The sequence below is a fragment of the Telopea speciosissima genome, chromosome 3 (genome assembly GCF_018873765.1).
Source record: "Telopea speciosissima isolate NSW1024214 ecotype Mountain lineage chromosome 3, Tspe_v1, whole genome shotgun sequence".
Lineage (NCBI taxonomy): Eukaryota > Viridiplantae > Streptophyta > Magnoliopsida > Proteales > Proteaceae > Telopea > Telopea speciosissima.
The window spans coordinates 44,385,008-44,407,873 of NC_057918.1; the positions used below are offsets into that span (position 1 = coordinate 44,385,008).

A 22,866-nucleotide genomic window follows, 5' to 3' on the forward strand; every position below is an offset into this window, starting at 1 on the left:
ACCCGACCGGTTCGGCTCATCAACCCAAACCCTTTTCACTCAAACTAAACCCAAACCTCTCATTTGTCTAGGGTATCAAATCGATTTGGGGCCATCGTCTTCTTCCTCCCTCTCGGCTGCTCCACTCCAAGGCTTCTCCACCGGATCTGCAACTGCGTTTCTCAAGTTGCGACGAAAGACGCGTCTTCAACCTCTTCTGCTCTTCTTCCTCCATCGTGACGAAAGCTCAAGGAAACATAGTATAACAATGATTTTAGGGTTTTAGGTGCTAGGTGATTTCCAAAAGAAAAAATACAATGAATCGTACATCTACAAAAACAGAATAGTTGCAACCGATTCGTGAGAAATTTGTGTTTTTTTCTTTCTTAAATCCGAGAGAAAATGGCGGATTCTTTCCCGCTACTAATTTGTTGAAAAGACTCAAAAGCTAAAGCGGAAAAATGAGGAGAAAGTTTGGATTAAAGATTTTACCTTTTCTGGAATTTTTCTCAGCCTTCAATTTGTGTTAAGCAAAAGACCCAATCAGTGAGGGAACAAACCTGTATTTTCTTATGGTTTTCTCTTTGAATTTTAAGAGAACTTATTCTACTCATGGTTGATGTATTCCTAAATATGTTTCGAATAAGCCAATAGCAAGCACCCAACTTCGGAAGCATGAACACAAGGGCTCTGCCGTTCTCACTTGGCTCAAAACAGAGTTTTAGGATCGATGAATGTGAATGTGCCACTGACTTTGAAGATTGAAGACATGAAGCTTTGTAATTGCAGAGAAACAATTTCTTCCTGCTTATTACGAGTTGTCACAGTTAAAATTTTTATTTGTACATGTAGACTGGATCGTTGCTCAACCAACACCCATCTCATATCCCTTGTCAAGCAACTAGAGAGAGAGGGATTAGACTTTGCTTCTAATAAAGCAAAAGTAAAAGAAAAAAAGAATAGAGGGCCGGAACCTTTGTTTGTTATGACAAATGAAGGCGGAAGAAATGTTACATGATAACAGCAAAAGGGCTTTCTATCATATGCTTCATGTTCAAGATTCTCAGAGGTAGTAGAGCTCGTCTGCGTCAGTTTGAAATCCATGGGAAGATGCAGACAAGAATGCTATCCCCCAAAATAAATTATGGAGCTAACACTGATCAAATTTGTGGAAGGCTAAGCCTAACCCGATCTGGTGGAAGCAGAGAAGAAGGGAGCGATGGAGAGGATTTGGGAATTTTCCGGATTTCTCCTAAACAATCTGAAACCTAGGCGGATGAGAGGTTTGGGTTTACTTTGAATGAAATGGGTTTGGGTTGATGAGCCGAACCGGTTAGGTGGGTTTGATTTGAGGTTCAATGTGGTTCAAACAAGAACTCATGATGTTTTCAAAATATTTTGAATATATTCAATATCATTCGTTGGATGTTGGTGAGGCCAGGTGGCGTACTGTGAGCTGCTAAAAGTAGGATGGAAGTACGAGTTTGGATGTAGAGGATGTGGATCCCTTCGGCAAGTTGCTGACATGTCCGATAAATCTTAACACGACTTCATCAGAGGCTGAGAGAGAGAGAGAGAGAGAGAGAGAGAGCTATGTATCCTCGCTTCCTATCCCTTGCGCGATCCTCGAGATCATCTCAATCTCTTATGAAACCTTCTCTGCTGTCTTTCTCTTCGTCATCATCTGCTTCTGTTAAAATTTCAAAGCCTGAATTGCCACAAACCCTTGCGGGTCTAAGAGAAGTACTGGCAATTGAATCACCTTCCCTAACTGATTTCATCCGTCTTCAACAGAACGATGAGTATTCAGTCGAGGTTAGCACGAAGAAGAATCCCCTCCCAAAGCCCAAATGGATGAAAGAATCAATACCTGGTGGGTCTAAGTATGCTAAGATCAAGAGCAAGCTCAGGGAATTGAAGCTTCACACCGTCTGCGAAGAAGCCAAGTGCCCCAATTTAGGGGAATGTTGGTCCGGTGGAGAGACAGGAACCGCCACTGCGACTATAATGATCCTTGGGGATACTTGCACTCGAGGTTGCAGGTGATTGGTGAATTACTCTGTTTTAGAATTTATAACTTTTGTGTAGTTCGTGTTTGATTCTGTTCATTAGATGGGTATAATTTGAGAATAAAAATTAGAAATGCATTGTACATGAGGATAAGGGTCGTCATTGTTGGACTTGAAGCACCCTTGATGAAGCCAATTGAGCAAGATCAAAAGGAGTTTCAATTTTTGCAACTTTGATGATCAATTTAAGATATATCCATTTATAGGAAAACAAAAGAATCGAAAAGGAAAAGAAACTACGGAAAGGTTATGACACTTTTGATAGAGGCTTGTCTCCAAGTATGTACTTCCATTCAGGTGGGGGGGGGGGGGGGAGGGGAGGGACGCTGAAAGACGATTCGTCCATTCCACAAGTGATATGATCATATTATCCTTTTTCATATAACTCATTTTATATACAGGCTGTTACGTGCACTCTATGCTAGGCATGTCATAAGAAGTCACTAAGTTATCGGATTGGTTATCTAAGTTATTGGGTTGGTTATCTTGTGATTAGTATGTGCAAGTGGTGGTGTTAGCATGGTTAGTTAGTAATGGTATATAGTTGTAACTATGGGTTAGTACAAGTAGAGTGATGAGTGGGAGAGTGGACGGAACTATTAAGGGTGATGTGTAATTGTGTAACGGTTGCCTCTATTAGCAGCCTATAAATTAGTAAGTAGCAATGAAGAAGGTAACTTGAAAATTCCTGAAACCTATTATTCCTACAATTTTCCGTAATTTTCTCTTGCTCTATTGTGTTTACCAAGATAGGTAAATGAAACCAGTCTGTGTACATACCACAGGCTCTAGTTCCTTTCTCTGGTCAATCCAGTCATCCTTTTGGATCAAACTCCAGAGTCACTGGTTGGATCTTGCATTAACCTGCTGAACTCATTTGACTCATTTCATGTTCAGCATTGCTTTGATATAATTAGTCATTCTCTTTTCCCTTCCGAAAAAGGGGTTGTGATTGGGGTAACCAGTACTAACCACCATTTGGGACATGTCTCAAGTCCAAATAGATCTTAGCAGTCCATGTTTCTTGATCTAAGACCTTCCATTTTGACTAATCTTTCAACCATTCTTTTTCTCTTCTTCGATGAAAACCAAAATTTGTTAGAGAGCTTTGCGGTGCATTCTCACTCTCCCAACTCCCAACTCCCAACTCCCAACTCCCAACTTGTTCTCTTGTTTAAAAACCAGGTAGAGAGAAGCAAAGAGCTACCTGTCTTGACCTCTTTGAGTGTTCTCACCTAGAAAAGAATGCTCCAATTTCGGAACACTCTCGGCAAGAGCTATGCATTCTAGCTATTCCTTTCCTTGTTGAACCTTCCTCTTCTTCTGTGTCTCTCCTCTATCTTCTTGTCACATCCTCAAGCCTTGCTAGCTCTCTAACCTCTGATACCTATTCACTGAAAGCATTCAAGGCCCCAATCAATCCGAATTCTATCCTTCCCTGGTCATGCCCCAGTTTCTGAACTTCATCTTTGATCCTTGCTCTCTCCCTCTCAACTTTTACTTAATCTGTGGCATCACCTGCAGCCCCTACTCCACCCAAGTCATCTCACTAGTCCTAGAGGACCTGGACCCCACTGGCTACTCAGGCACCCTATCCCTCCTCATCTCCCAGCAGGCCCAACTAACCCAAATCGACCTCTCAAAATTTTTTCTGAGGCCCATGAACTTTGCGTGGAGAGTTTGCGCGTGGTTGCAGACATGGGATGATAAATTGAAAAGGGTATTGGGGTTGAGGAATGGGGATGGGGGTATCTTGGAATTACTATACTAACCTTATAATTAAAAAAATTCTATAATTTTGTGAGGGGTATCCTTGTTACGTGAGTCAATTCACAAAGCTTTGTGACGCTAAGTTTTTAAAAAAAAATTATTCGTGTAAACTGCATTTATAATCATAGCTTAATTTTATTTGGGGGAAAAAACAAGTAGGACTTCGAAGGAGAGAACTCCTTTGATAGATCTCTGTTGGTCCTGATATTTTAAGGGGAGGTCAACAATGATAAGGTTTTATAAATGCACATCAACAACAACCTAGACTGAGGGAGAGGAGACCAGTCCAAGCTCTGCAATGGCTACCAGGCTGTAGTAGCAGTGTGAGTCTGTCTGAGAAGATAGATCACATCAAAGGGGTCGAATGAAGGAACAAACTCTAGCTTTAAGTTGCATATGACAAGGGTACTCACACCCAAAATATCAAAGACAAAGAAGAGGGGGTTAGGGAGTTCAATGAGATATCTCTCAGCCCTGTAGTCCAATAGCAGCAAGGGAAGAGAAGGAATATGGGAGATTTAAAGAAAGGTGTGGGAAGGAACAAGAAAGGAAGAAAGAGAAGATTGTACCTGTGATGAGGAAGAGAGGGAGAAAGTGAGAAACAGCCGACCAACTCGACCAACAGAATACATGAGCACTCACCAACATATGCAAACTTAACCAAACTTAATTTCATTCAATTCTGTATGTCGATGAGTACATGCTAGCATAAATAAAGAAAAGGATTAAAGACTCCTATTGTAATACTATGACTAAAATGGAATTGGACTCTACCTCCTACGTAATTTAATCAAAGTAAAACATTATAAAAGAATAAAAAAATTACAAAATAAACTCAATAAATAAATAAATCCTACCAACCATTGTTGGTCCAAAAACCCGGGTTGGTCTGGTTCCATTTGGGCTTTGGTTTCCAAACTCGGTCGTGTCGGTCGAGCCACTGCAGTTCTACTACATCAATTTCCTTATCAATCGGCCTTTAATTCTCCAACTATTTTATGTCATAACTCTAATATGAACTCAAGATTTCCTGCATCATTTAGCTTGGGACTTATTTCTAACATGATTCAAATTTTTTATGTTTTTTTTTCTAATTGGAAGATTCTGAAGTAATGGACTTATTATTATGGATATAAGTCAATCATCTCACTAATCAGGAATATTCTTTTGATAGCCTATTACATGAAGTACCTTTCTTCAAAGTTGAGGCGTTTGGAAGGACTGAGGAACCTAAAGGTAGCAATTTGAAATTTTTAGTCATTGATCACATGGAAGAAACAAGATCCCCTGAGGCTAAGATGCATAAAAAGATAACAGCAAGGAGTAGATTGAAGAGACAATAGGGAGGGTAGAGATAAGCTGGAGACAGAAATTAAATCATTAGTAGATTAAAGAAGGTGATGGAAATACTTTATAAAAAACTCCTCTTGCTCAACAAATAATATATTTAAATTCTCCACCCTGGTCCCACAACTAGCCAATTGAATAATAAAAATGACAAATTATAACCCACTTTTAGAATTTAAACACAATACAATTCAACAAAACACATGATTAAACAATACTCTGCTGGAAATCCCAACCTGAAGTCTGATAATTAAGGTTCAAGCCCCCAGATTCTTTGTACAGATGCTCCTACAAGAAATTCTGTTATTTGCATCGTCGCTGGGGTGCCCCATGGTGATTGGCCTATGAAGTATTTAGGTTTACAATTTATATAGGATTGAAGTTCCTTAGTGCATTCTAGAGCAGCTAGAACTGAAGTTCTGAAGGAAAAGGTTAATTTGAATTTTGATGGCTCCTCTTTTGGGAACCCAGGACCATCGGACATTGGTGATGTCTATAGATTGTGGGATGGATCCATAGGAGGACCTTACTCGGGCCCAGTTGTTGAAGGTGATTCCACTAGTGCTGTATTGTTGTCAGTTAAAGTGCGGCCAGATTTCTCCATATCTAAAATTTTAATTAAATTATTGTTGAAGGAGACTTGGCCAATGGTATTAAGTGGATGAGATGTGATGATTAGTGTTACTCTCTGTTCAGATCAGATTCAATAGAACTCTTGCAGCAGGGTTGAATTGTTCAATCCTTTGTATTCCAAGAGTGGTGAAGCAAGAGGTGGCTAGACCATTTTTTTTTGGGGGAGGAAGGGGGGAAGCCTTCCATTGTGAACTTTTAATTTATGTTCTGTTTTTTTTTTTTTGTTTGTATGAGTGAAAAATTCACTCTGGGAGGTTGTGTCAATAAATATTTTCTTCTTATGATAAAGCTTATTTTACTTAAAATAGCGAAAAAAATCTTCACAGATTTGACCAAATTTGGTTTTTAGACCATGAATCAACTAGCAAGGGACTCCTCCACTTTCTTACGAATGCATCGGGAATTCATATCTTGGACGTATGACAATACAAAGGAAGGTTTCCTTTTAATTCAAAATTTTCTTTGATTTGATGCTAAACACATCTGTTTCAATGTATAGTTAAAATTATATTCACCTATCTGTATGTCTTCTTATTTTTATTTTAAGGGTTGATGATGGAAGTTACTATTGATAGGTTCCTCTGCAAGAATTGCAGCCTTTTTCTTTCTATTTATAAATTTATTTGCCCTGAAATGTGGTTCTCTGTCTTAACTACTTCTTAGATTCTGCAATGTGAAGACATCAAGGACTCCACCTCCACCTGATCCAAACGAACCTGCCAATGTGGCAGAAGCAATTGCATCATGGGGTCTGGATTATGTGGTGATAACAAGTGTCGATCGAGATGATTTACCTGATCAAGGGAGTGGTCATTTTGCAGAGACAGTGCAGAAATTGAAGGCTTTAAAGCCGAGTATGCTGATAGAGGCTCTTGGTATGGATTTTTCTCATTTTTCAATGAAGTTATCAATGTGTTTGTTAAGACAAAGTAGCTTTCGGAAGTTATGTTCGAATACGAAGGCTTGCAGATATCAGATTGATGAAAAATTATGAACGTTAAATGCAAAGTATGAGTTTTATGGACCCTACCTAAAAGGTCTAGAGATCAGTGATCAGGATCATGATCTGGTTGATGTTTAACTCGGGAGTGTTAGTGTTTTCTGCCAAATAATGGATCCGAAATCCTCTGCACATGCAGACATGTGTAGCCCATGAACTTGTGGTCATTAACTTGTCATGACAATATTCTAAGACTGAAAAACAACTATTTTATAAAGGGAGGCCACTATTTGAATTCATCAAGACACTGTCAAAACATGCTAAATTTTTTATCCATATAAGCATATGATTGCTGGGAGATACCATTATTGTATTAGCACTTAATGCTCTTTAGTTGTTTTTTTTGTTTTCTCCACTTAGTCATTTTTCATCTTTTTGACTGTGTCTGCATTTTATTGTGATTTTATAGTTCCTGATTTTCAAGGGGACCCGGGCTGCGTAGAGAGAGTAGCAAAATCTGGGTTAGATGTTCTTGCTCACAATATTGAGACAGTGGAAGAGCTTCAAAGTGTTGTTCGGGACCGTCGTGCTAATTTCAACCAATCTCTAGATGTTCTGAAGATGGCTAAAGATTATGCTCCATCTGGTACACTTACCAAGACATCTGTAATGTTGGGTTGTGGAGAAACACCTGATCAAGTGGTTAAAACAATGGAGAAGGTAAGGGATGCAGGGATCGATGTCATGACATTTGGGCAATATATGAGACCATCGAAGCGCCATATGCCGGTATCTGAATATGTAACTCCTGAAGCTTTCGAAAAGTATCGTACTCTAGGCATGGAGATGGTATGCTCCAACCCTTTCTGTTCCATAAATTTGTATCTCAGTATATGGCCATCTTCCGCATAGTAGGACTCATCTTAATTTGACCAAATTAGTATCTCATGTGTTCGATTTTATAAGAGTATTATGTATCTATATGATTTGTAACCTATATGTTATATATTACAAGTAAATTTCATACAAGAAATAATAAATATACAAATATGGAATATTTTGCCCCAAGTTTTGTTTGTGTAATCATATTAAATGCCCATGGTCATTTGCCTCTCCACCCTCCCTGGTGGGTTGGGGGGGGGGGTGGCTGAGTTCCAATTTTCTACCAATTTTAAGTCTCAGTCATTGATTGTTGAACTCAAATTACACCTCAACTAATGCAATCTAAAAATCCAGATCATGGGTCTCGGATGCAAGTAGGCCCAATGGTCAAATTTCTGATCAGATTTGATTGTTGGGCCTACTTGCATAATTTGTGATCAGATCTGAGATACAGGAACCAACTGTGTTGTTAAGGGAAGAAACCAGATTGATGGAAGTGGAGGGAAAAGGGATGAGATCAATCTTCTTGGGAAGAAGAAGAGATAAAATGTGTGGAAGAAAAGAGTAGAAGCGAACAGAAGAGAAGAAATCAGGCTTGGGATATGAATCCCATATGCAATGCTCAACAACACCAAAACTCTTAAAAAACTCATATTCTTTACTCAAATCCTCTCTAATTGATGGGCATGTATTATATATATATAAGGACCTAAAATTCCTAAATTGACTCACGAAAAGACTCCTATGACACTCACACACACTCAATAAAGTAAATAAATTTAAAACAAAACTCTAACTATTAATTATTCTAATCTAACTCAAACACTTAACTACTAATTCCGTGTACTAATTTTATCCCCACTTTATGGACTTATAGAGTAGGCCCAATACAATGAAATTCAAAAAAATTAAATGCCCAACTTATAATATAACTATTCAAAGGTTAATTTCAGCCCCTTGGACTACCACCAGCACCTTATGGGCCTCCCAAGCTTGCGCATAGGCCGTCATACAGGATTAATGTCTAATGCAACTGTATCAATTCCATCGGTGTTGAGAAAACACTCACCTTCATGTTTTGTAGAACGGTAGGAAAAAGAACACTTTAACGGGTGCTTGCAAGCTGCAACCCCTTCTCTGTAATTCGAACAAAATATCCAAAAATATGAAGCTTTGTTGTTGCATTCGTGTCTTGAAATGTGTAGGTAATGACAAATTCAATATATAGAACATCAATCACTGCAGTAGAGTCTGTAGTTGCTTCACCCATAAGAATCATCTCGTCCCCCTTTACCGTTACTTGTTGACTTACATCAGAGCGGTGTTCCTCTTGTGTTGACTCTTTCAACTCTTCTCGTGGCTGCACTGTTGGTGCCGACTCTATTGGTTTTGAGCATACTTCGTCAATCAGTCCTTTTAAGGCAAATGTCATTCTTCAACCAGTCCTTTAAAACAAATCTCATTTGTAGATGGGAAGGCTTTAAGGTACACAATGACACCCCTTCGTGCTTCCAACCACTCTCAACTCACTTTAATAGTACACTCAGAAGAATCAAACACTTCACAATAAGCACTATCACAATATTGGGAAATTGCGAATTCGACGAAGACATCATCTTCAGACTCAATAATGATTTCATTGGTCTTTGATAACATCTCCATCATAGGCCGTGAGATGAAATTGTCCGTCATCCATAGCTGTCAAGGCATTTCCCAGGTGTCCAGGCAGATTTGTTGGGGTCTAGGCGACTGTCGCCTTAGTGGTATCGAACCATGTTTGGCCCTTATTTATGCCAAATATCATTGAAGTAAATGAATTACTTAAGATATTATTCATAAATAAGCAACCCCCCTCCCTATTTGAAAATCTAATAAATGTTAAAAAAATTAAATTCTAAAAGGATAAAAAGTCAACCCCTAGTTCAAGAAAAACTGGATTTTCGGCCGTAGATGAAATTTTCAACTTTCTAATGCTTGGGGTTTTTCTCAAATCTAAAAATTCCATAAATCTTAATATGGTAAAACATTGCTAAAAACCAAAGAACGGTAAAATATTCATTTGTTTTGATTTTTAAATATTTTTTTTCATTCATAGTGATTTTGGCAGCATTCGCATACACCAAATAATGTTTGACCGGAATACAACTCCTTCAATATAAATCAGATTTAAACAAGCTTGGATTTGTTAGAAAGCTGGTTTTGTGCTCTACCTGATACAAAAAGTCTATGTAAAAATAAAATCATTTGACCAGTCAAACTTCTTAGAGAACAAGAACATTTCCTAAATCGAGAGCAGTTTATTTACTTATGGATAAGATCATATTTTCTAAGAATAGTATAAACCAATGTGAGACTTAGGTATACCAGGACAATGACCAATTCCAAGAACAGTATAAACCAAATGTATGTTTTAATTGTTTCAAATATGCAATAGCTTGCTTCTTCAGTTCTGCTGTCTTCAAGTTCTGTGTTGATTTTTGATGACTTGATGTGACTTAATGTTGGTTTTTGATGACTTGATGTGGCTTAATGTTGTTTTTTGATGACTTGATGTGTCTTAATGATGATTTTTTATGATATAAGGCATATATTATAGCATACTAAATAATGTTAGAAAAGAGGGGAAATAAAAAATGACACTTGGGCACCTAGTCAATTCATGGGTGGGTGCCTTGTAGCCTAAGTGCTTAGGCACCCCTCCACCGCCTTGACAACTATGCCTTTATCTATGAGTAAAATAACAGATTTTCGGTTGGGCAAACAAACTCTGGTCTTGAAAATGTAGGTATCCATGGTCAGGTTCAGCTTTGATACCAATTAATGCAATCTAAAAATCCAGATTATGGATCTCTTATGAAAGCAGACCCAATGATCAAATCTGTGACAAAGAAAGCAATGGTGTTGTTAAGGGATGAAATCTGATTGATGGAAATGGAAGAAAAAGAGATGAGATTGATCTTCCTGGAAGGAAGAAAAGAGGAGAAGAGAATAGAAGAGAAGAGAAGAGAAGGAATCAATTTTGGGATACTAATCCCGTATGCATTGTTCAACAGCATCAAAACTCTTAAAAAACTGCATCATAATTATAGTGGGAGCAACCTTTTCTTAAGGATGTAATTGGAATAATGCAGTTCAGAATTCTAGATGAAGTCTAGAAAAACAAAAGGGTGCTAAACCACACTAACAGTCCAGGATCCATAGAACAGAACAGGGACAGAGTAGGAGAAATTCAATATCTTTCAATTCATTGGAAGATCAAGCAGAACACCTGGTTGAATGTAATGTTTTAGCTTATCTAACCAATATCAGAATCTTGAAAATCAAAGACAGGAAAAGTAGTTGAAACTCAGGTTGCTTTATAATTATGCTGATAAGAATTGATAAGCTGATCTATAATGATGTCTATGGAATAAAGATGATCAGATATGAAGTTTAAACACTGAATCAGCAAGCACCTACTTAGTTTAGCAGATCGATATGCTCAGTAGGAGGGAAAATTAAGAAGAAAACAATAAATAGAAGAAATTCGGGAAAAATAAGAAGAGGTGAGATAGATAGCACCTGATAACATTGATATTCAGAACTAGAAGAAGAAGCAGACGACGATCAGGAAAGGAGCCTTCGGCCACTTATTCAAAGGTCAACAGCTTAAAAACACTTGAAAAACTTCACTCTCTCACTGATGGGGGAATGTATACATATACATAACCTTTTGAAATTCATAATTAGACTCGTAAAGGACTTCTAATCACTCTCCCACACTGACTTAACTAAGTAGACTCAAAAAAGAACTTTATCTAACTAATAAGTATACTAATAACTACTAATCTTGTGTACTAAATTCATCCCCCATTTTATGAGTATATAAACTAGACCCATTAAAATGAAGCCCAAGAAAATAAAAAGCCCAACTTTATAATATAATTACCCAAAGCTTATTTTCGAACCATCGGACTGCCACCTGCCCTGTATGTATTTTCTAGACTTATGTCTAGGACTACATACAGATTCACAGTCTAATGCCAACTGCATCAAGAATATATCGAGTCACAACTAACTGTTTCATGAAGAGCTACATGTGAGATGCAATGGCTTTCCTAGACTTGGTTATATACCTTAGCTGACGCTAAGAGCATATAAGATACATTTAATACAAGTACAAATTTTTTGATCAGAAAATATGTGAAATCCTAGTTGCCCTTTTGTGTTTGTATGTAAGTCCTGTTCATTATTATATCTTCAATACTGCCTTCTTGTACATTTCATACATAGTTTTCATGGCGCCTAGGTGACCAAGGTGTTGGAGGGCTGCCTAAGCGCTTAGGTGACAAAGCGCCCGCATAAGCTTTGTCTAGGCACGCTAGTAAAAATTTATTTATTTATTTATTTTTTCTCATTTTATGTATTCAACTATCCATTATATCTATTATAGCTATGATATTATTATATACTAGATATAAAATACACAAAGTTACGAACATATAACACTTTCCAATTAACAAAACAGTACAAAGTTTTCATCAATTATGATTTATGAATAATTTAACAGCCCATTAAAGCTAGTGAGGTACACATACATGAATAAATTATCAGCCAAATCCAGAAATAGCAGACTTAATCAATATATGCTAACAGCTAACTAAAAGTTTCTTTAGTTGAATTCAAGAATGAAAAGGGTAATCAAGATCATTCCAACATTCCCAACATTAACATATATTATAATGATAGTTCGAGAACTCGCGAGATCTCGATCGAGATCTCGGTTTTTTGGGAGGTCAAGACGAGATGGCATACGAGTTGAAAAAGTGCAACAACTCAAGCGAGGTCTCGACCCAAACTCCTTTATATGAGTGCTAGATCTCGAGATCTCGGTGGGAAATCTTGGTATATAGACACCTATCTATGCAAGCCTTGGTATACAGACACTTATTTATGCTAGAAATCATGACAGACACTTAGTAATACCTTTTAAGTAAATGTTTTTTGTATTTCATTTACATAAGATATTATTCATAAATAAGCAAATACCCCCTATTTGAATCTAATAAAAATAGTTAAAAAATAAAATTCCAAAAGGAAAAAAAGTCAACGCCCCAATTCAAGAATAAAAACTGGATTTTCAATGGTAAGTGCAATTTTCAACTTTCTAATGCTGGGGTTTTTCTCAAATCTAAAAATTCCATAAATCTTGATATGATAAAACATTGCTAAAAACCAAAAGTGCGGTAAAATATTCATTTGTTTTGATGTCCAAAAAAATATTTTCATTTAGAGCGATTTTGACAGTATTCGTGCACACTAAATTAAGTTTGACCGATACATAACTCCTTCAATATAAATCAGATTTAAGCAATCTTGGACTTGTTGGAAAGCTTTGTTTTGAAAGCTTTCCAACAAATCCAAGATTGTTTTATTAGGCATAAATAAGTGTTTGTCCTGTGTCTATCCTAGTTTCTGGCATAAGTGTCTGTTCTGGTCTCCCACTAAGTAAAATTCCTATTTGGACTTTGTTTTTGCAAAATTTGAAAGTGCCATTGTGTTTAAATGGCCTAAAATAGGCTGAGTACAAAGTTTCAGACCCAAACTAGGTCTAAAATCCACTGAAACCATGTTTTGAGTAGAAGAAACAAAAAATGCACCAACTCGACCGAGGTCTTGATTTTTCCCAGGGTCAAGTTGGGGTCGAGTTTCGAGTTTTAGTACCTTGATTATAACAGCAAGTTAATGCCAGTGAGAACGCAAATTGCAAAACAACAAATAAACTAATAAAGTTTGAAAATACTTTCATAATTCAAACTTCAACCTATTGCACATTTGATTACAAGAAAGAATCAAAGTGTATACATTGTATCTTATTTTTACATATGACACTTCCCCAGACCACGCAGTGACTGGAGCCTCGTGCACTGGATACGCCCCTTTTATCTTATTTTCACATATGTTCTGAAAAAAGCATCTTAGAATTCAGACTTCAACCTCTTTTTTATATCAACTTTCCCTACTCCTTGATTTATCTCTTGGACACCACAGATAATCAAACAGGAAGGATGTGTTGATCTCAATATCAAATGCAAAGGACTGTTAAATGGAGTAATAGACAACAAATAAACAAACAGGAAAGCAAGACCCAGAGGAGAAGAGGAGGAAGAAGAAAGGGGGGGGGGGAACCGAAGAAGATGAGTAGTAGGCAGAAGACACATAGAGTTTCAGGTTCCTTCTCTTATTGAGGAATAGCAGTCGACCAACTCCACCAGCAGAGCGCATGAACATTCACCAACGTACGTGTTGGATTTGGGGAATTGACCTTATGTCAATGAGACACAAGTCCTCTTTATTTATAATAGAGCTTATGAAGTACAAGTTACAATTATACCCTTAGGGCAACACCAACTAAACCCTAATGGACAAGTATACCCTTGTACCCATATTACAACACTCCCCCTCAATTTGGTGCATAGATATCAATCATGCCTAACTTGCTAACAATAGAAACAAAATTCTTATACTCAGTCCCTTAGTAAACATATCAGCTAACTGACTATCTGATGAGACAAATGGGATACAAATAATTCCTTGCTCCAGCTTCTCCTTTATAAAGTGTCGATCAATCTCAACATGCTTCATTCGATCATATTGAACTGGATTATAAACAATGCCGATTGCGGATTTGTTGTCAGAGTATAGGCGCATAGGCAGCTCAACTGTGACTCCTAAATCCTGAAGTAATCCTTGAAGCCGGAGTAGTTCACGTATGCCATAAGCCATATTCCAAAGTTCTGCCTCCACACTGGATCGAGCCACTACTGCTTGCTTCTTGCTTCGCTAGGTAACCAGATTAGCACCTACAAAGGTGCAATATCAGAAGTAGACCTTCTATCATCTGGGCAGCCAACCCAATCTACATCTATGAAGGATTCAATACATAGGTGTTCATGTGCAGAGAAGAGGACACCTTTCCCAGGGGCTGATTTCTAATATCTTAAGATGTGTTCATGTGCAGAGACGAGGACAACTTTCCCAAGGGCTGATTTCTAATATCTTAAGATCCTATACATAGCTTCCAAGTGTGATGAATGAGGCTCATGCATGTACTGACTAACCACACTTATAGCAAAGGCAATGTCTGGCCTGGTGTGGACAAATATATCAGTCTTCTAACCAACCTCTGATAGCTGCCCTTGTCGATAGGTTCACCATCCCTGGTCCTGAGATGGGAATTAGGCTCAAATGGAGTGTTTGCTGGCTTACATCTTAGCACATTCCTGTACCTGATAAGAGATCCAGGGTGTATTTCCGTTGAGAGAGGAAAATCCCTTGAGTTGAATGAGCCACTTCTATACCAAGGAAATATCTCAATCTCCCTAGGTCTTTAATTTCAAATTTTGTTCCTAGGAAATTCTTCATGTGAGAGATCTCATTGATGCTGCTCCCAGTAATCACAATGTCGTCCACGTAGACAATCAAGATTGTAATATGGCTGTCCGTCTTCTTAATAAACGAAGTATGATCTGCATTACTTTGTCTATAACCAAGGACACCATGGCTTTATGAAATCGACCAAACCATGCTTTGGGAGACTGTTTCAACCCATACAGAGCCCATTTTCGTTTACAGACCTTCCCATGGGTTTCTTAGGATGCAAATCCAGGTGGAATATCCATATACACCTCCTCTTCAAGCTCACCATGGAAGAATGTATTCTTGACATCCAACTGCTGAAGATCCCATCTTGGTTGACTGCACAAGAGAGAATAACTTGAACTGTATTCATTTTGGCTACTGGTGCAAAAGTCTTCTAATAGTCGATCCCATTTGTCTGTGTGAATCCTCTAGCAATCAATCTTGCTTTGTATCTGTCTATTATCCATCGACCTTTTGCTTAATTGCAAAGACCCATTTGCAACCTATAGATTTCTTTCCTGGAGGAAGATGAACCAGATCCCATGTGTCATTCTTCCCAAGAGCCCTCATTTCTTCATTCATTGCCTCTTTCCATCTTGAGTTAGCCAGTGCTTTCTGCCAGGTGTGGAATGGAAACAGAAGACAACGAAGAAATGAAAGTATGGAAGGAGGGAGAAAGAGAATCATATGAGACAACGTTAGAAATGGGATGTTGAGTCAGGGTCTACTGGGTTTACAAACAACAATTGGTAAAATAAGGCTTGGATAACTAGAAGTAGAAGAGACTCACCAAACATAGTGGGCATTTGCATAGAACTTGAATCCGGTAAGGCTGATTGGCTAGGTGTGATGATGGTGGTCTTGGTTACTTGGCTTTTACTCGTCTTTCTTCGAGTGCGAACAAAGATTTTCAGAGGATAAGTAATTTGAGACTGCTCCCCCTGAACCTGAACCTGAACCTGAACTGTGGGCTGCTGTTCCTGCCCTGTCATACCTTCTTCGACCTCTTCATCCTCCATCAATATCTCCATGGGATTAATTAATGGGCACCTCTTCCCTAGGATAAGACTCCCCCTAAAGAGGTGGAGCAGGAGAATAAAAAGGCTCACATTCTTGAAAGACAACATCCATGGTGATATACATCTTGCGCAAAGGGGGATGGTAGCACTTGTAACCCTTCTGAGTGATAGAATAACCAAGAAAAATACACCGGAGTCCCCCAGGATCAAACTTTTCACGAACATGGTGGTTGCGAGCAAAGATCACACAACCAAACACCTTCGGCGAAACAATAAATGAGGAGGAACCCAGGAGAACATCAAGAGAGCAGCGAGATGCCAACAAATGAGATGGCATCCTATTAATAAGATAGGTATCCAGAAGAACTGCATCATCCCAAAATTTTGGTGGAACTGACATGGCAAACATGAGGTAACAATCCACCTCCAAGAGATGCTGATTCTTCCTTTCACCAACACCACTTTGAGCAGGATTGTCAACACAACTTGTCTGGTGGATTATCCCATGGTCCGATTAATACAACTGGAAAGAACACTTGATGGATCCTTTTTCTAGAAATAGAGAGGGATCCATCAACAACACAAACCCTACTGTTACCTGACATAGAATAATACTGAGAAAAACGTTTAGGAGATGTAGTCATATGATCAGTGGCACCTGAGTCAATTATCCAAGGAACGGAAACGACTAAGGCACAATGGCCACCAAAAGAAATACCTGAAGTGGAAGGTGATGAGTCAGAGGACTATGGCAAGATAGTGTAATGTAGTCCTTGATTGGTAGGGGACCACTTAGGAGCCAGACAACCAGGATCTGTTATGAACAGGTGAATTAGCTAAGTCAAAATAGGATTTTTGGTGAAATTAGGGTTAGGGTTTGATGATAGGGTTAAGTCAAGGTAGAGGGATCTAATAGTGATGGTCCTGAGATGTTTTAATGGAGGGAAGTATGCTGATTTGAATTAACAGCAATATAGGGTTAGGGTTTCGGGTTTTTGAAAAGAGTAAAATAGGGGAATCTAGGGTTTAGAGTGGGAGGATGGGGCTAGGATTTGGATTGAGTGCTATAGGGGCAGAGAGGGATGTTCGGTCCAAGTATGGACAGTTTCTGATGGTGGAATTAGGCTGTGCAGGTTTTAGGGTTTTGGGGAACTAATTGGGAGTGGAGATTCTAGGGTTTGAATGGAGGGAAAGGGTCCAAACTAAGATCGAGTTTCCCAATAGGGATGGGGAAGGTTCGATCCAAATTAGGGGCAGAATGGGTGGCTGGTTAGGTCTGTGGGGGGATTTATGTTGTGGGAAAATTAAAAACTGAAGGGGGAATGCTAGGGTTTGGGGCTGTAGAGGGTTATTGGCAGCAGTTTGTTGATGGAGGAACTTGAATAAAAATTTGAATCTTTGACTGAAACTAGAAAGTAGAACTTGAGGAGAACCACCCGGGCTTCACACCGCAAGGTGTCGATTGGAGCACACACCAATCCCACCAGTCTTGATCACACACAAGACAATCTTCTGCAGTGAAGAACAAGTTGCAAGAGAGAAGTTTCAAAATTCAGAGATGAGAAACCTCTCCACCGAAATCCTTTATTTATAGTTGCCAAAGGTCCAATTCCTATGCAGCCTAGGAGTGTAAATACTCCTAGCCGGCTAACTCTAACATCATCTCCCTTGACTAATTCGTGGGAGGTGGGGACCCAAAGAAAAACAAAATTACATTAAATAACAAAAAAAGGTGACTTATGTCACTTAACATGAAATAAACTAAGTATAGAAGCTAATCCCGTATGCAACCTATGTACCCCTACTTTAGGTCCATAAAAGTAGCCTATTACATTGAAAACCCATGGGACCAAAGGCCCAACATGTATATAAGTTAACCACAGACTTATTCCCATCAAAATAAGCCTTTTTTGGTGATGTATCTGCATCATAGTGGCAGAAGCAGCATTGGCAGATGGCGCTGAAGAAGATGAGGTCTCGAGCCAAGACATTAGACGACGCAGGGTAAGGAGCTCATCCGAGGAGAGACAAGAATTTGTAGAAACATCATCAGTGGTAGAGTGATGGGCATCACCACCGGTGGGATGACCCTGCCCATGATCGCAAGAAAGTGGAGAACGCCCATGTAACTTCTAGCATTTGTCTTTTGTGGTGTTCTTTCCCACAAAAAATCACACTTCAGAGGGGGTTTCCCAGAACAGAGCTATCAGCAGTTCTACGATTGACAGTTCCCTGGGAAGAGGCCCCACGAGTTGGAGGACTAGTGTACAGCGCCGAACGCTCCATAGGTATAGGATGATGCATAGCAGTATGGTGGTTGTCCTCTGATTGCACCATAGCATAGGCTTTCTCAAGAGTAGGAAAAGGATCTCAATTAAGGACATGAGCCCTAATCTGGTCGAACTCATGTTTAGACCAGCAAGAAAGTCATAAACATGAAGCTTGTCTTCCCACTTTCTAAAAGCAACGGTATCTGTATCGCAGGTTGCAGAGAAACACCCATAAAAATCTAACGTTTGCCACATACCTCGCATAGTAGAGTAGTACTGGGACAACAATAACTCTTTCTGTTGCAGATTATGGATCTTCTTCCTAATTTCATAGCATTGTGCATCATTACCAACCTGGGAATAAGTTTCCTTTGTGGCCTTCCAGATTTTCGCGGCAGTGTCAAGGAGAAGATATCCCTGTGCGATGGTAGGATCCATAGAGTTGAGGAGATACGACATAACAAGGCAGTTGTTGGTATCCCATTTAATTTGAGCAGGACCATCAGCATCAAGCTTTGACCAAATCACCTGTAAGGTGGCCAGAGAGACCACGGGAACCCACAACAAGAGAACAGGACCGAGACCACATCAGGTAGTTACTCCCATCAAGTTTGATGGAGCTCATAGGGAATGATGGGAAGTCGCGCTCATGCTGTAGGACTACTCCTTCCTGTCTAGTAGATGCAGTCGACATGTCCGACATAGCTGGTGATCACAAAGATCCTTCCACATGAAAATCTCCAAAATAACTGTAGAAGAGATTTAGATCATAAGAATGGAAAGAGCCCTCGGTGGGAAAGAAATCATCACCAAGGGAAAAAGAGAAAGGAGGACAAGGCGGTAGTGGTGGCTAGAGCTGGCGGTGGAAGAAAGTGGTGGACGTGGCTGGCGGTGAAACTGAGAGGCCGAGAGAGAAAGGGAGAGGTGGTGGTGGGAGGTGGCGCTGAAACCGAGAGGGAAAGAGAAGGCGGAGACGCAAGAGAGAGAGGCGGCGGTGAGTTTAGGATTCCATTAGGGTTTGGCTCCTAATGTCGATTCTCCACTTTGATACCATGTTGGATTTGGGGAATTGAATTTATGTCAATGAGACATAAGTCCTCTTTATTTATAATAGAGCTTATGAAGTACAAGTTACAAAATACCCTTAGGGCAACACCAGCTAAACCCTAATGGACAAGTATACCCTTGTACCCATATTACAATAGTACGCAACTCAATATATTCCTTTTTTGGTCCCTTCTTTTTCTTCTTCATCACTTTGATACCATGTGACGAAACTTGATCTATAATACCAGGATCAAGGAAGAAGAAGAAGAAGACTCAGTATGTATTTCAGTAATGGAATCTTAGAAGGAAACCTAGAAACCTACTAAGAGTCAAGGACCAATTACACAATTACACTCAAAGTAAATAACTATAAAGTAAATAACTAGAGGGAAACATAGACATAAACCTAAACTCGAAGCAATGAAAGAAATCAATTGAAGAGTTCTCTGGTCTAAAATTTCCAGTTGTATCTTGGAAGCTTTCTATGTTTGAGATATTTCAGACCTACATTTTTTGCTTTAATCGTATTCTGATTTAGAAAATTAGTTAAATAATTTCCAAAAGTAATAATTAAAGCTCTTTAGTTTTGCTTTTTCCTTGGCCATGTGCATTTGCGCTTGCATGTTTTTGTTGCCTTTGCTTTCCCTGTTATCCGAACAGGTCAAGCATTCTGTTTATTTGTCTTCAATTTTCTTGGTTTGAGTAGTTTTTCTACGGTCAATTGATTTCTTTCATTGCAATGCCCTCAGTATTCTTTCTCGGGTCATAGTGGGCTTTCTTCTTCTAAACAAACATAGCAATGGGATTTTTACCTTTACCAGGACATCGTCTACCCATGGCCATTAATGCACTATATATTGTGTTTTGATTCATTTTATATCAGGAGTGTTCCATGGAACGTAATGATGTGAGTAGATGACTTGAAGGCGATTCAGTTCCAAACTAGGCTCGTTTTTTGGATATTAAGTTGTTTATCACTTGCACTGCATTTACTATTGACTTGGAGGCACATATGACAATATTTCTTTATTTCTTAATGGTATGTTGATGTATTGTATTTTTTTTGTGTGTAAAGCACTGTGTATTCTGTGTTAAACCTGTTTATGGACATCTTGGCTTTTTCTTAAGGCTCCATTGGTTAAACAGAAACATCTCATAAAATAGAAGTGAAATGAAATTTTCACTGGTAAAATGAAGTGAATTGAAATGAGAAAAAGTAGGAAAAGAAACTTTTTAATGGGGTATTTGGTTTGAAGTGAAGTTGTTATTAAGTGATATGAAAGACATGGGGTCCTGATGTAGAGATGGTAGTAGTAGATGTATCTGTTTTCGGTAGTATTTCAGTAGAAAATGGAAAATGGTTGCTTTAAGTAACTTATTGCTTGACAAGAAACACATTAATGTTTCCCCCTCTCCCCCCACCAAAAAAAGAAAAGAAAAGAAAAAGACATTGCATCCAAATCCTCAATGGAATGAGATTTCATTTCACTGTGTCAACCAATGAGATTTTATTTTACTGCCCTTAACTTCTAACAGTATGGAGACTAAGTACAGCACCTGAACTCTCATTCTTTCATATTGACAACTATAGATTTATATGCACCTATTCCAACTCTATTGTCGGTATGACGAAGCAATTGATGAACTTTTGGAAATCAGGATTGTGAATCATGTGCTGTCTTCTCTTGTTTTGGTATTTTCATCATTTAAATAGATATTAAGATTTCAAATACAAATTTATCTGTGTTAGTCATTATATATCTTGGGTATGGTCAGGGATTTCGGTATGTGGCATCTGGTCCTATGGTCAGGTCCTCCTATAAGGCTGGTGAGTTCTACATCAAATCAATGATTGAAGCAGATCGAGCCAAATCTTCCACACAACTTCCAGTCTCATGAAAAGAGGACTAATCTAAAAATCCATCAGCCTGCCATTTAATTGATTGCTTCTTGCCCCTTCATCCCCAAATTTATATTTATTTCAGTGTAATTCATAAGATTTTGTATTTTGTTGCTCATGTACCAAAGAACAGTTACAGGGTCCTACAAGTATCAAAAGTTTATATTGACATATTCATCTCCTTTTAACTACGAACTGTGCAGGAATTTGTTTTCTTTCTCCTTTTTTTTTTTGGTCATGTTCTATTTTTTTATGCAGTTTGGTCAGATTTAATTGACAACTGGAAATATGGGATGCAGTAGACATACTTGATTACTGAAACTTTATATATTTTTTTGGAGAGTGGAGTCAAGAAAAGTTTCTTGCCAGTTACAATATACTTGAAAAACCTGTTGGTTGGAATCACATGGCTTGGGTGGGATAAGCATGGCCTGAGCCGAACCTTTTACTCTCTAATCTGACCTGCGGCACTCAGTTTTAAGTACTTGTTTGGATTGGAATCTTAGGCTCTCTTTGGCATGATTTACATTTATGTTTATATTCTATTTATGAAAAACCTTTTATAATAATAATTTGTTTTTTTTTTGGTAAAGGGGAAATTTACTGATAATGGAGTGTGTACTAGCAGCAGTTTCATGAGTACAGAGTTCATGAAGCCACTGAGTGGATAATGGCCAATCCATCACACACAAGTGATAGGGCCTCCCTAGCCAGGACATCAGCAACAGAATTGGTAGTCCGTGGAATAAAAGAGAAAGAGATTGAATCAAAAGACTGAGAAAGATGGTGAATATCAGATACTAAGGCTGCAAAACCAATATGTGGAAGTCGCCTATGCTTCAGGATATAATCCAATACCTCCTTGCTATCAGATTCAACACAGATTCTTTGGTGGCCTGAAGTAATGGTCATGCTAAGTGCAACCTAGATTGCGAGGAGCTCATTGGGGCACCGAAACAGCTTGATATGGTTTACCATTATGGTCCTTGAAGATCAGACCCAAACCTCCCTTGGACGCCCCGTGTGGCAACGCTGCATCACAGTTAACCTTCATAAAGCCGTGTGGTAGGGGATTCCATTGATGAACAGTCGGAGCATTCCTTGCGTGGTTTTGGTAGCCGCCATAAATTGTTGAGTTATACTCAATGAAAGCCTTTTCAGCCATTGTAATTACCTCCAGTAGAGTCCATTTCTTCCCATTGAAAGTAGCTTCATTTCTCGCACGTCACAGGTTCCAACATACGAAAGAAGCTTTAGACAAGGTCTCCTGCGTCTTCTTCTTGTCATGGCGGAAAATAGGGTCCCAGCTCCGGATCCAATCGACAATCTTTGGCACAAAATTCATTGGAGGAGAGTATTGCAAAGCGCTGTCATACCATACAGCTCTTGCAAAGGGGCAATCCAGAATTAACTGATCTACAGTCTCCATCGCACATCCACAATGAATACAAGTGGGGTCTATAGGCATTTGTCTAGCAGCCATGCGTGACCCCGTGGCTACTCCATCATTGCAAAGCTTCCAAATGAAAGTCTTTATCTTCGGCAGAGATTTTATTTCCTAGATTCGGTTCCAAGTTACCTCAGAAATTGAATCCCATTGATGTAATCT

The 22,866-nt window shown here is 38.8% G+C and overlaps 1 protein-coding gene across 1 annotated transcript; it reads left to right on the forward strand.

Moving 5' to 3' along the window:
* Window positions 1-1,516: 1,516 nt before the first annotated feature.
* LOC122656362 (lipoyl synthase 2, mitochondrial-like) lies at window positions 1,517-21,316 on the forward strand. Its single transcript, XM_043850841.1, has 4 exons — window positions 1,517-2,021; window positions 6,462-6,673; window positions 7,208-7,587; window positions 21,134-21,316. Exons 1-4 carry the CDS (start codon window positions 1,573-1,575, stop codon window positions 21,254-21,256), a joined length of 1,164 nt encoding a protein of 387 aa, XP_043706776.1. The 5' UTR covers window positions 1,517-1,572; the 3' UTR covers window positions 21,257-21,316.
* The last annotated feature ends 1,550 nt before the right edge of the window (window positions 21,317-22,866 follow it).

Coding starts and splice junctions, on each gene's coding strand:
- LOC122656362 (XM_043850841.1), top strand. CDS start 1,573: ATGTATCCTCGCTTCCTATCCCTTGCGCGATCCTCGAGATCATCTCAA. Junction 6,674..7,207: donor TATGCTGATAGAGGCTCTTG/GTATGGATTTTT, acceptor GTGATTTTATAG/TTCCTGATTTTCAAGGGGAC. Junction 7,588..21,133: donor GTACTCTAGGCATGGAGATG/GTATGCTCCAAC, acceptor GGGTATGGTCAG/GGATTTCGGTATGTGGCATC.